The 12445-nt window shown below is 40.5% G+C and overlaps 1 protein-coding gene across 6 annotated transcripts in view; it reads left to right on the top strand.

Annotated features, from left to right (window-relative positions):
* The window catches only part of tey (teyrha-meyrha), a 41895-nt gene that overhangs the window by 20302 nt on the left and 9148 nt on the right, over nt 1-12445 (top strand). For 3 of the 6 annotated variants that reach the window (XM_073987311.1, XM_073987309.1, XM_073987307.1), the window contains exons 2-3: nt 1452-1715; nt 1821-1968. In XM_073987311.1, the coding sequence (XP_073843412.1) occupies nt 1452-1715; nt 1821-1968 (412 nt within the window). The remainder of the gene's footprint in view (nt 1-1451; nt 1716-1820; nt 1969-12445) is intronic. The other 3 variants (XM_073987312.1, XM_073987308.1, XM_073987310.1) reach the window with 1 other exon arrangement.

Below are 12445 nucleotides of genomic sequence, written 5' to 3' on the forward strand. Positions count from 1 at the left end.
CAAGCCGATAATAAAGTTATTGAAATATCTCAAATGGTTTGCGTTATACTAACAAAAGATGTCAAGTCCTTATTGGAAACCCCTATAATCTTCTTCAAAAATGATGATCAGTAATATGTAGAAGTAGAATTGTCACATTTTCGGTATATAAACACATCATTTTAGCAGTCACTTTTCTAGAAATTCTTTACCTTTCCGCCGTACACAGGATGGAAGTTGGTTCTGGGACCTAATAACTTTACTCCAAGTTTGAAGTATCGTATTGAGATTCGAAATCACTGAATATATTTTGTACGATTATCACAGTACGTTTTCACATTTCATTTTGGTTGAGCAGCTGATAATGCTTAATCCTACATTTCATAGATGGCTTTTAATGTGAAGATGGATATGAGTACTTGAAATTAATATCACCATTTCAACAAGTACGTTTTTAACAAACTTTTTGTCATCAATTCGAAAGTACGTCTTCACACATTCCTAGTAAAAGTTATTTTTCCGCATTCAGGGCATTCTCATAGCAAAGTTTCAGCGACAACAATTTACTGAGGATATACATAAGTATGTATGTATAATGAGTTGCAAGACATCTCCATCTGAAAATTCGTATCGGCAGTGCTACAAAAGGAAATTAATAAATTATTTCAGTAAAATTTTGGTTGTAGTAAATTTTACAAATATTAAGGTTTGAATTTTTTTTTTTTTTGCATTTTTTTGGTTCTTATTCGATCTTGTTCCTTATTCAAAACATGTAAAGTAAAGTTTTATTAGACATATAAGTCAATTGAATTGACAATTTAAATGACGTGTTCTAATAAAAACCCATTTGATATAAGTATGTCCTTATTGGCAAAATTACAGGCTGTAGATACTCCAAAAAATATTCATGCCTTCCTCGAACACTAAAACATTCTCGTTCAGTGGCACCAAAAAATATTTCAGATAGTCTTTAGGAACTTGTGTTGAAACTAAAGACGAGATTATCCGTGAAAAAATCATTAGACCGATTATTGCATGGTCATCTTTTAGATGAAGGGAGGGTGAGGCAGATTGGATGTGGTCATAGAAGTAAAGGGATATATTTTTTATTATGTAACACATCTCAAATCGACACCCTTTTTATCTCCCCTTCAACAACAATGTATTAATGATTATTGCCAATATTTACTTTTTTATTATTTTTCAACCCCTTACCCTTATCAACAGTCCGAAGAAGGGGATTATCTTCAAACTGACCATATGAATATTTTGCTATAGTTTTAGTCTTTTGCATAATTTACCATTTTTCATCTTTACATCACACTTGACCCATGGCTTATGTTGTCAATTGAACTACAAACCAATCAATATCACACGAAAAAAGTATAAAAGTGATGGTGAGGGGAAATTCCTAATAATTCTTGTAATCTTTGCCTCAACATAGAAATTCGCCCAACTCTACTCATTTACAGTACCCTTTTTTGCAGTTACCTGACGCCAAAGATCTCCACAACATGTCACTAGTCGGCAGTTATGGCTCCCACTTGCTGCACAGTTTCCATCCACATCTCCTGCAAACCCTCAATCACAATATGCTGGCGGCAAATGGTACAGCGGCGGCGGCCAGTTATTTTGCCAGTGAAAGAGCCGCTTTGGGCAAGCCGTCGGTTTTGGGTAATTTTCAATTACCATCGGCATTTTCACCACCCAAATACATAGGAATTTCATTGGATCAGGTGAGTGAGTGGTGTTTGTTAACGAGCAGAGACTTTTTCTCAAATTGTTATTTTATATAAATTTAATTTTAACTTTGATTTTCTCTTTTCATTTTTTTCTTGTAGAATCTTTTTAATGGCAGCGATTCTTTTCGCACTGATTCTGCCAGTCCCACATGCACATCCCACGAGTCGCTGGAAGGTTCGAATGATTATGATGGCGAAAAGGGTGAAAGTCCACGCAGCAATACATCCGATCCCAGGGATTTAAGGCGTAAGTGAAATGTACATGAAACCAATTTGACAGTTTTAGACAGTAAATACTTTTAGGAGGTGGGGAAGAGCACACCCCCTTTAGAAATTTGCATGTTGCCAAATATTTGCTGATAAATATTATTTAAATCTCTTGCAAAAAAGTGGCTCGTGTGGAAGGATAGATAAAAATCTTTGATAAAAATGTTTTTATTTATATAAGCAATTTTGTTTTCTATTTTTCGCAAAAAACAAAATTAAACGCTTCACTTGTTAGCCATCATCAGTCGGTCTTTAAAAGCCAACCAACCAACCAGCCACTTGTCTGCTGAGGACTCTTTAAATTGTTTCGTGATTTGCAAATTTAATGAAATGTTGTTCTGCAATACTTTGGCTTCTGCCTGTCAGACCTTCCATCTCGCCTTTTTGCATATCGAAGATAAGGTTGGCGTTTTGGCTGATTTTTTAAACGAAATTTTAATAAAAACTTCTGATGGAAATCTTGACTGAAATTGTGACAAAGTACTCATGCCTGACTTGAAGACGGCTGGGAAGGCAAGTGCATGATATTTCGTGACAAATTGGCATTATGTTTTCTTCAACTACAATTTTTTGTTAAGACATAATCAAGAATATCAAGAAAACAGCCAATACGGGGTGTGGGAAATTTAATTTTTAAGAGGAGGTGATAGTTTTCGGCTAGTAGATCAAAACGGCTGAGGTTTTGGATCCTCAGACCAAACTTTTTTATTACCCATTATATAAACTAAGGGTGGCCCTATAGACATACCCTTTCCGCATGAACGGGAGGTTCTGCAGAATCTTTCTGAAAGAAAGGCTGCTTCTGTGGACCCTTTCTGAAAGAAAGTCTGCTTCCATGGACCCTCTCTGAAAGAAAGGGTGCTTCTATAGACACTTTCTGAAAGAAAGGAATTTCCCATAGATAATTTCTGAAAGAAAGGATGCTTCTGCAGACCCTTTCTGAAAGAATGGATGCTTCTATAGACCCTTTCTGTAGAAAGGGTGCTTATGCATACCCTTTTTGTAAGAAAGGGTGCTTATACAGTCCCTTTTTGTAAGAAAGGGTGCTTATAAAGTCCCTTTTTGTAAGAAAGGGTGCTTATACAGTCCCTTTTTGTAAGAAAGGGTGCTTATACAGTCCCTTTTTGTAAGAAAGGTGCTTCTATAGAACCTTTCTGAAAGATAGGAAAGACGGATGCTTCTGCAGACCCTTCCTGAAAGAAATAGTGCTTCTAAAGGCCCTTTCAGAAAGAAAGGTTGCTTCCATAGCCCCTTTCTGAAAAAGGGTGCTTCTATAGACCCTTTCCGTAAGAAAGGGTTCTTCTACAGACCCTTTTCTAAAAGAAAGGGTGCTTCTATAGACTCTTTCTGTATGAAAGGGTACTTATATAGACCCTTTATGCAAGAAAGGGTGCTTCTATAGTCCCATTCTCCAAAAAAGAGTGCTTCTGCGGACCCCTTCTGCAAGAAAGGGTGCTTCTGTAGTCCCCTTCTGCAAGAAAGGGTGCTTCTGCAGACCCTTTCTGCAAGAAAGTGTGCTTCTATAGTCCCTTTCTACAAAAAGGGTGCTACTAAAATCTCTTTCTACAAAAAAGGTGCTTCTATAGTCCCTTTCTGAAACAAAGGGTGCTTCTAAAATCTCTTTCTAAAAAAAAGGGTGCTTCTATAGTCCCTTTCTTGAAGAAAGGGTGCTTCTATAGTCCCTTTCTTGAAGAAAAGGTGCTTCTATAGTCCCTTTCTTGAAGAAAGGGTGCTTCTATAGTCCCTTTCTTGAAGAAAGGGTGCTTCTATAGTCCCTTTCTTAAAGAAAGGGTGCTTCTATAGTCCCTTTCTTGAAGAAAGGGTGCTTCTATAGTCCCTTTCTTGAAGAAAGGGTGCTTCTATAGTCCCTTTCTTGAAGAAAGGGTGCTTCTATAGTCCCTTTCTTGAAGAAAGGGTGCTTCTATAGTCCCTTTCTTGAAGAAAGGGTGCTTCTATAATCCCTTTCTTGAAGAAAGGGTGCTTCTATAGTCCCTTTCTTGAAGAAAGGGTGCTTCTATAGTCCCTTTCTTGAAGAAAGGGTGCTTCTATAGTCTCTTTCTTGAAGAAAGGGTGCTTCTATAGTCCCTTTCTTGAAGAAAGGGTGCTTCTATAGTCCCTTTCTTGAAGAAAGGTTGCTTCTATAGTCCCTTTTTGTAAGAAAGGGTGCTTCTATAGTCCCTTTCTTGAAGAAAGGGTGCTTCTATAGTCCCTTTCTTGAAGAAAGGGTGCTTCTATAGTCCCTTTCTTGAAGAAAGGGTGCCTCTATAGTCCCTTTCTTGAAGAAAGGGTGCTTCTATAGTCCCTTTCTTGAAGAAAGGGTGCTTCTATAGTCCTCTTCTTGAAGAAAGGGTACTTCTATAGTCCCTTTCTTGAAGAAAGGGTGCTTCTATAGTCCCTTTCTTGAAGAAAGGGCGCTTCTATAGTCCCTTTCTTGAAGAAAGGGTGCTTCTATATTCCCTTTCTTCAAGAAAGGGTGCTTCTATAGTCCTCTTCTTGAAGAAAGGGTGCTTCTATAGTCCCTTTCTTGAAGAAAGGGTGCTTCTATAGTCCCTTTCTTGAAGAAAGGGTGCTTCTATAGTCCCTTTCTTGAAGAAAGGGTGCTTCTATAGTCCCTTTCTTGAAGAAAGGGTGCTTTTATATTCCCTTTCTTGAAGAAAGGGTGCTTCTATAGTCCTCTTCTTGAAGAAAGGGTGCTTCTATAGTCCCTTTCTTGAAGAAAGGGTGCTTCTATAGTCCCTTTCTTGAAGAAAGGGTGCTTCTATAGTCCCTTTCTTGAAGAAAGGGCGCTTCTATAGTCCCTTTCTTGAAGAAAGGGTGCTTCTATATTCCCTTTCTTCAAGAAAGGGTGCTTCTATAGTCCTCTTCTTGAAGAAAGGGTGCTTCTATAGTCCCTTTCTTGAAGAAAGGGTGCTTCTATAGTCCCTTTCTTGAAGAAAGGGTGCTTCTATAGTCCCTTTCTTGAAGAAAGGGTGCTTCTATAGTCCCTTTCTTGAAGAAAGGGTGCTTCTATATTCCCTTTCTTCAAGAAAGGGTGCTTCTATAGTCCTCTTCTTGAAGAAAGGGTGCTTCTATAGTCCCTTTCTTGAAGAAAGGGTGCTTCTATAGTCCCTTTCTTGAAGAAAGGGTGCTTCTATAGTCCCTTTCTTGAAGAAAGGGTGCTTCTATAGTCCCTTTCTTGAAGAAAGGGTGCTTTTATATTCCCTTTCTTGAAGAAAGGGTGCTTCTATAGTCCTCTTCTTGAAGAAAGGGTGCTTCTATAGTCCCTTTCTTGAAGAAAGGGTGCTTCTATAGTCCCTTTCTTGAAGAAAGGGTGCTTCTACAGTCCCTTTCTTGAAGAAAGGGCGCTTCTATAGTCCCTTTCTTGAAGAAAGGGTGCTTCTATATTCCCTTTCTTCAAGAAAGGGTGCTTCTATAGTCCTCTTCTTGAAGAAAGGGTGCTTCTATAGTCCCTTTTTTGAAGAAAGGGTACTTCTATAGTCCCTTTCTTGAAGAAAGGGTGCTTCTATAGTCCCTTTCTTGAAGAAAGGGCGCTTCTATAGTCCCTTTCTTGAAGAAAGGGTGCTTCTATATTCCCTTTCTTCAAGAAAGGGTGCTTCTATAGTCCTCTTCTTGAAGAAAGGGTGCTTCTATAGTCCCTTTCTTGAAGAAAGGGTGCTTCTATAGTCCCTTTCTTGAAGAAAGGGTGCTTCTATAGTCCCTTTCTTGAAGAAAGGGTGCTTCTATAGTCCCTTTCTTAAAGAAAGGGTGCTTCTATAGTCCCTTTCTTGAAGAAAGGGTGCTTCTATAGTCCCTTTCTTGAAGAAAGGGTGCTTCTATAGTCCCTTTCTTCTAGAAAGGGTGCTTCTATAGTCCCTTTCTTCTAGAAAGGGTGCTTCTATAGTCCCTTTCTTGAAGAAAGGGTGCTTCTATAGTCCCTTTCTTGAAGAAAGGGTGCTTCTATAGTCCCTTTCTTGAAGAAAAGGTGCTTCTATAGTCCCTTTCTTGAAGAAAGGGTGCTTCTATAGTCCCTTTCTTGAAGAAAGGGTGCTTCTATAGTCCCTTTCTTGAAGAAATTGTGCTTCTATAGTCCCTTTCTTGAAGAAAGGGTGCTTCTATAGTCCCTTTCTTGAAGAAAGGGTGCTTCTATAGTCCCTTTCTTGAAGAAAGGGTGCTTCTATAGTCCCTTTCTTGAAGAAAGGGTGCTTCTATAGTCCCTTTCTTGAAGAAAGGGTGCTTCTATAATCCCTTTCTTGAAGAAAGGGTGCTTCTATAGTCCCTTTCTTGAAGAAAGGGTGCTTCTATAGTCTCTTTCTTGAAGAAAGGGTGCTTCTATAGTCCCTTTCTTGAAGAAAGGGTGCTTCTATAGTCCCTTCTTGAAGAAAGGGTGCTTCTATAGTCCCTTTTTGTAAGAAAGGGTGCTTCTATAGTCCTCTTCTTGAAGAAAGGGTACTTCTATAGTCCCTTTCTTGAAGAAAGGGTGCTTCTATAGTCCCTTTCTTGAAGAAAGGGTGCTTCTATAGTCCCTTTCTTGAAGAAAGGGTGCTTCTATAGTCCCTTTCTTGAAGAAAGGGTGCTTCTATAGTCCCTTTCTTGAAGAAAGGGTGCTTCTATAGTCCCTTTCTTGAAGAAAGGGTGCTTCATAGTCCTCTTCTTGAAGAAAGGGTGCTTCTATAGTCCCTTTCTTGAAGAAAGGGTGCTTCTATAGTCCCTTTCTTCTAGAAAGGGTGCTTCTATAGTCCCTTTCTTCTAGAAAGGGTGCTTCTATAGTCCCTTTCTTCTAGAAAGGGTGCTTCTATAGTCCCTTTCTTCTAGAAAGGGTGCTTCTATAGTCCATTTCTTCTAGAAAGGGTGCTTCTATAGTCCCTTTCTTCTAGAAAGGGTGCTTCTATAGTCCCTTTCTTCTAGATCCTTCCTGCAAGAAAGGGTGCTTCTTTAGATCCTTTCTAGAAGAAAGGGTGCTTCTATAGACCCTTTCTGCAGAAAGGGTGCTTCTATAGACCCTGTCTGCACGAAAGGGTGCTTCTATGGGCCCATTCTGAAAAAAAGTGTGCTTCTATGGGCCCATTCTGAAAGAAAGTGTGCTTCTATGGACCCTTTCTGAAAGAACATGGAAGCCATTTTTTGGGCTTGGAAGTTGAGAAGTCTATTTAGCCTACTTAAAATTACAGCTAATTAAATGAGAATAGCCAGACGAGGTCACTACAAAAAGTAAACACTCGATTGGCAACATTTGTATTTGAATTATTTGCTGTAATTAATATTGAAAACTTATTTCAGTAGTTGTTTTTGTTGTCGACGATTACAACTAATAACAAACTCAAACTAGCAAAGGAACATTTGCTCTACGTCCTTTCGTACTCTTAAAATAACAACATAATTCATAAGATTTACACAACAACAATCATAAACCGCGCTGAGTGGGTGGAGGTGGTGTGATGCCTGCGAACATATGGAGGGTGCTGTGAATGAATGGGTTGAATGGAAAATCGAAACTCCCTCTCGAACTGAACACACAAACAGAACATGAGAAGCAATAAACAAAAAATGTTGCCAAAGCTGCTGCCATACAGGCAGTCAGTCAGCCAGTAACAACAACAAATGTACAAAACCACCAAAGAGTGGTTGTTGTTGGTTGGTTGTTTGGTCGGCCGGCCGGGTTTACTCACACTGTTCCCACTGGCATAGAATTCAGAGGATAAAGACACTTCAACAAAGTGCGATGATGATGATGACGGCGTCTATTATTGTTGTTTTGTTGTTGTTTGTGTGTGGCATGGCATGGAATGCACAAATATCCATACAAAGCGCCAAAAGTCAAAAGTCTTTGACGCCACACAAGGCACAAGTAGCAGCATACTCGGGGAAAATGAAATTGTTTCAATGTAACCCTTTACCAATGGGAGAATGGGGAAGGGGCCCAGCATAATACCTTTAATGTATCAGTAGAAGTTGTGGAGAACTAGAGAAAGGTATGGTTACATTTGTCAGGAGAAGTGTGGGGTATATGGTTTAGAATTGGCTTAAGAATTGTTGGTCGAGAAAGGGTTAGAAACAATATTTTTTATTGCCTCCCCTCTCCCCAAACATTTTATCATTGCGTTGTTATTGTTTTGTTGTAGCAAAGTGTTTTAAATGTCGCGTGCTGGCTTTGCTGTAATGAATTTATGAAATTTTCAAAAGGATTTTCGAAAAATACTCAACAAGCAGTTTGTTTTTTTATTATTAGACCATCAGCAACAACATGCAACATGTTGCAAGTACGTGCAGAACAGATATCCCACCAAGAAAAAGCTGAAAAGCTGGCGCTGACATCAATGACGTCAAAGACAAAAACATTGTACGCTTACTTAATTACGTTATAATTGCAATTGTTCGCCACAAGAAGCGAGCGAGTGAAGATGTTCTTTTCTTTTGCTGGGACAAAACCACTTCATCACATTATCCCCGTTTGACAAGAGAGCCAATTTGTGTTCTTAAGTGGCATAAATATGAATATTTCAAAGCATATTTACCGGCGGCATTTCTTTTTTGTTTTTGGAGGATGTATCAAGGCAAAGAAAGATACAGACATGATTGTTAATTAGCTAGACATTAGGGAGGTATAATCCAACAACAAATGACAAAGTTCCAAATTTTGCATTGAAAAGGGAATATGTGTACTAAACAAGGATACATTGAAGATGAAGGCGAATTCACCTTATGTCTATTTGGAATAATTTATATCACATTGTCCCTATGTTATCTATCTTTCCCCAACATCAAATAACACTATTTCTGTTGGCCCTAAACGTTGTGGTAATCACATTTGGTCAATGAAAACGCCTAAAACAAACATGTAAAACGTTGTATTGTACCAATTTGTTGTAATATTATACACCTCCTTGGCAGCTAATTGTGAAACGTTCACCCTGGACATACTGCACCCTCCTTCCATATATGTTAGAGTATGCCAATCTGTCTAAGTCCAATAATAATTTGATGGATGATGGGTTTGTGGAATTTTTATATTAAAATTCATGCATACACCAACCAACCAACCCACCAGCAAACAGCCGCAACAACAACAAAATAACTTTAATATGTAATCGCATAGAAGTTAGACTAGCAGTCGTTGTTGGTATCCGCAGCAGCTTCAGCGATGTATGAAATTATTATGATTTCTAAACATGTAATCTAAAATCGCATTCCAGCCATGGTGTGTTGTATTGTGTTCTGTTCTGTTTCGTTTTTTGGTTGGTATATCCATTGCAATTTCGAACAAGTTTATCGCCCACATTCCCCTGAGGGTAGGGGTGGTGACATGCCATTCATTGCCTTTGTTTTTATTTTTGCGGCCATTTAACCAACAATAAACGGCCAATCAGTCGGGCAGTCATGTGTGTAAACAACAAATTGCCATTTCAGTTTCCACAACAACAGCAGCAACAACAGTGATGATGTTTGTTGTTGTTCTTCTTGTTGCATTTTTAATGCACCGGGGTGTTGCCATTGTCAACAACGACAACAATTTATTTATTTTTATATATAAAAAATATTGGTTTGTTTAAATGGTTAACCAAATGAAATAAACGGTCACAGACAATGTCATGGTCCAAATACAAAAAATATTAGGGTGGTCGAAAGAAATATTACAATAATAAATGTGATCGAAAATAAAAAAGACGATTAAATTCAAGCTCAGATGTGCGAAACTTTTTGTTCACTTTTGTCTTCTCCGATGAACTTGAAACAGTTCCTTTTTTGGCTGCTCTGTGAGAACTACGTTCAAAGCCAGACCCGTATAAAACAGGACAAGCCTAGACCTTCACATCCATTTTGGTGGCGACAGAATTGAGAACGTTCCCCAAGACTTTCTAGGTTTTAATAGGACGGATGCAGGTGCAGTATAAGCCTAAAAGTCATATAAAAAAAAATCCACTTACCCAGGTTCCAAACAACAACTGTCAGGCCAGGGAATCAATAAATAAAAAGTATCGATCTTATTGCTAATAAGGGCGAAAAAAAACTGGAGTCAAAATAGGATTTTTACTATGGCATGGGTAATTACAAAAGCAGACGGGAAGAGTTATCCTGAGGTTTTACATGTTTATCGTCTTGGCGGCTCAAACCATGGTGCACCATTGTGATTACTGAGAGAGCTCCTAGAGGGTGGTTGCCCTCCATAGAACTTACAGGTGTGTGTTGCAGATACACATTTAAATATTCACTGCATGCGCTTCACTTACCTCGTAATAGGGGAGATGATGACCTCTATCTTTCACCAGAAAAAAATCTCCGGTCAGACTTCGTAGTTGACACTACTACCAGTTTTAGTTTCTTACAATTCGTGACTTGTCGCCCAGTGCATGACCAGTTGTTGTTGTTGTTGTAACAGTGTTTGCTATTATGTTTGTATGTTCGTTCTTTTGTTCAATCTTGCTCTGGGTCTATCTCCAGTTCCAGGAAAGTGGCTGCTTCGATGGTATGTAACCACAGATCCACTGGAGTTAGATGAGTAGGGTTGGCTGGGCAATTGAAAAGGTGTTTTGTGTCGTGCGGGCCCATGCCACATACTGGGCAGATGGCTTGCACGGCGCGGTCGATTTCCGCTTAATAAGAACTTAGGCGACTGCAATATCCCGAGCGTAGTTGAGCCAAAACTACTCTAGTTTGTCGTGGCAGCTGACGCTCCTCAGCTGCAACAGATGGGGGATGTATTTCGAGGACTTTATTCACACTATAACTACTTAAGGCCTTGGCAACTGCATCCGTGTGAATCCTATTTAAACCTGCTTGATACGCTTCTCTCCTGTATCGTTGGACTTCTCCCTCTAGAGCATGGATATCCATCCTGATCTGCCTGTATCTGCCGGGCCTATCCACAGGATGGTGATTGGGATGGCTCACACGGTAACATCCAAGCAGGTACTGCAACGAAAGCATCTCATTGTGTTGCTTTACTGGAAGAATCTTTGCCTCCTCATGTAGATGGTCCACTGAAGATTTGAGGAGGCACCCTGTTGCTGTTCTCAGGGCGGCATTCTGGCAAGTTTGAATCTTTTTCCAATTCGTATCACATAATCTCGGGGACCAGAGTGGCGCCGCATAGCTTACCACAGACCGACCTATCGCGTTATATGTGATCAACAAGGTTTCTTTATCTGCACTCCAAGTGCTGCCGGCTAGGGACTTGAGGACCTTGTTCCTACTTTTCAAATTGTCGCAGATAGCTGTGGCGTGCGCGCACGACGTGAAAGTAGTGTCGAATGTGACCCCTAAAATTTTGGGGCAGTTTGTGGTCGGAATTCTACGGGGTTTAGACTTCTTGTTCCTGAATTCCACGTACGAATGGCGTCCACACATATAATTGACTATTCAACGTTTCAAGCTTGACCGGAGGGTTGTCTGCTCAATGTCTTCAAACAACGTGGAGTGCCTGACTGTATCAAAGGCTTTTGATAAGTCAAGCGCCACCATCACTGTTCTATCACACGGCCGCTCCTGGTTGAGTCCTCGACAAATATGTGTGGAGATGGCGTGCTGTGCTGCTTACGGAATCCATGCTGATGATCGGCAACTTGATAGCTATTTCCGATGCTGGGGAGGACTAAGGCCTCAAGGGTCTTTGCTACAGGCGACAAAAGCGAAATCAGCCTGTACGATTCACTTTTGCTGGCACCCTTGCCGGGCTTCCGTAGTGGGACCACCCTCCCCATTTTCCAGGCTTCGGGAATAATGAGTGGTGGAACAATGAGTGGTGGATAGCGACAGGTTGAGAACTTTAGTGAGATGCTCCACTCCCAGCTCATCCAGCTGTTTCAACATTGCCATGGAAATTCCGTCAGGGCCCAACGCTTTGGTTGATTTAGCGTTCCTGATGGCATTCGCAACATCATCCATTGTAAACTGTGGTGGTTCATCCTCGGCAGGAAGAGATCTAATGCGACGTAACACTCTTCTCTTCGCCCTGTCACTCTCGGGGTGCTCGACAAACAGTCGATTGAAGTAACTTGCACACCTCTTCGGGTCAGTCAACGTAACGTCGCCAAACGTGACTGATGTCCTGTCATCCCTCCTTCCGGGGTTCGAGAGTGACTTAACCGTTGTCCACAATTTGCTTATACCGGCTCCAATGTTGCAACTCTTCAGATGATTTAACCACTTGTTCCGCTTATATTCGCCGACCAGCCTGTTAACAGTGTCAGCTCCCTGACTCTGGGGTCGTCGGGGTTGGTTCGTCGAAACCCATCACGCTCATTTGCTAATCCCGTTGCCTCTGCTAGGAAATTTGGTCTTACTTCGGGTATTCGACCAGCAGGTATATGGCGAGCGGCTGCAGCATTGATGATGTCTCGGAACGTCCTTTCCGCTACCCGAACATCAAAAGGATTGGATAGGTCTTACTTCGGGTATTCGACCAGCAGGTATATGACGAGCGTCTGCAGCATTGATGATGTCTCGGAACGTCCTTTCCGCTACCCGGACATCGGAAGGATTGG

Source organism: Musca autumnalis, unplaced genomic scaffold (genome assembly GCF_047663935.1).
Source record: "Musca autumnalis isolate F117 unplaced genomic scaffold, ASM4766393v1 scaffold_4, whole genome shotgun sequence".
NCBI classification, from domain to species: Eukaryota; Metazoa; Arthropoda; class Insecta; order Diptera; family Muscidae; genus Musca; species Musca autumnalis.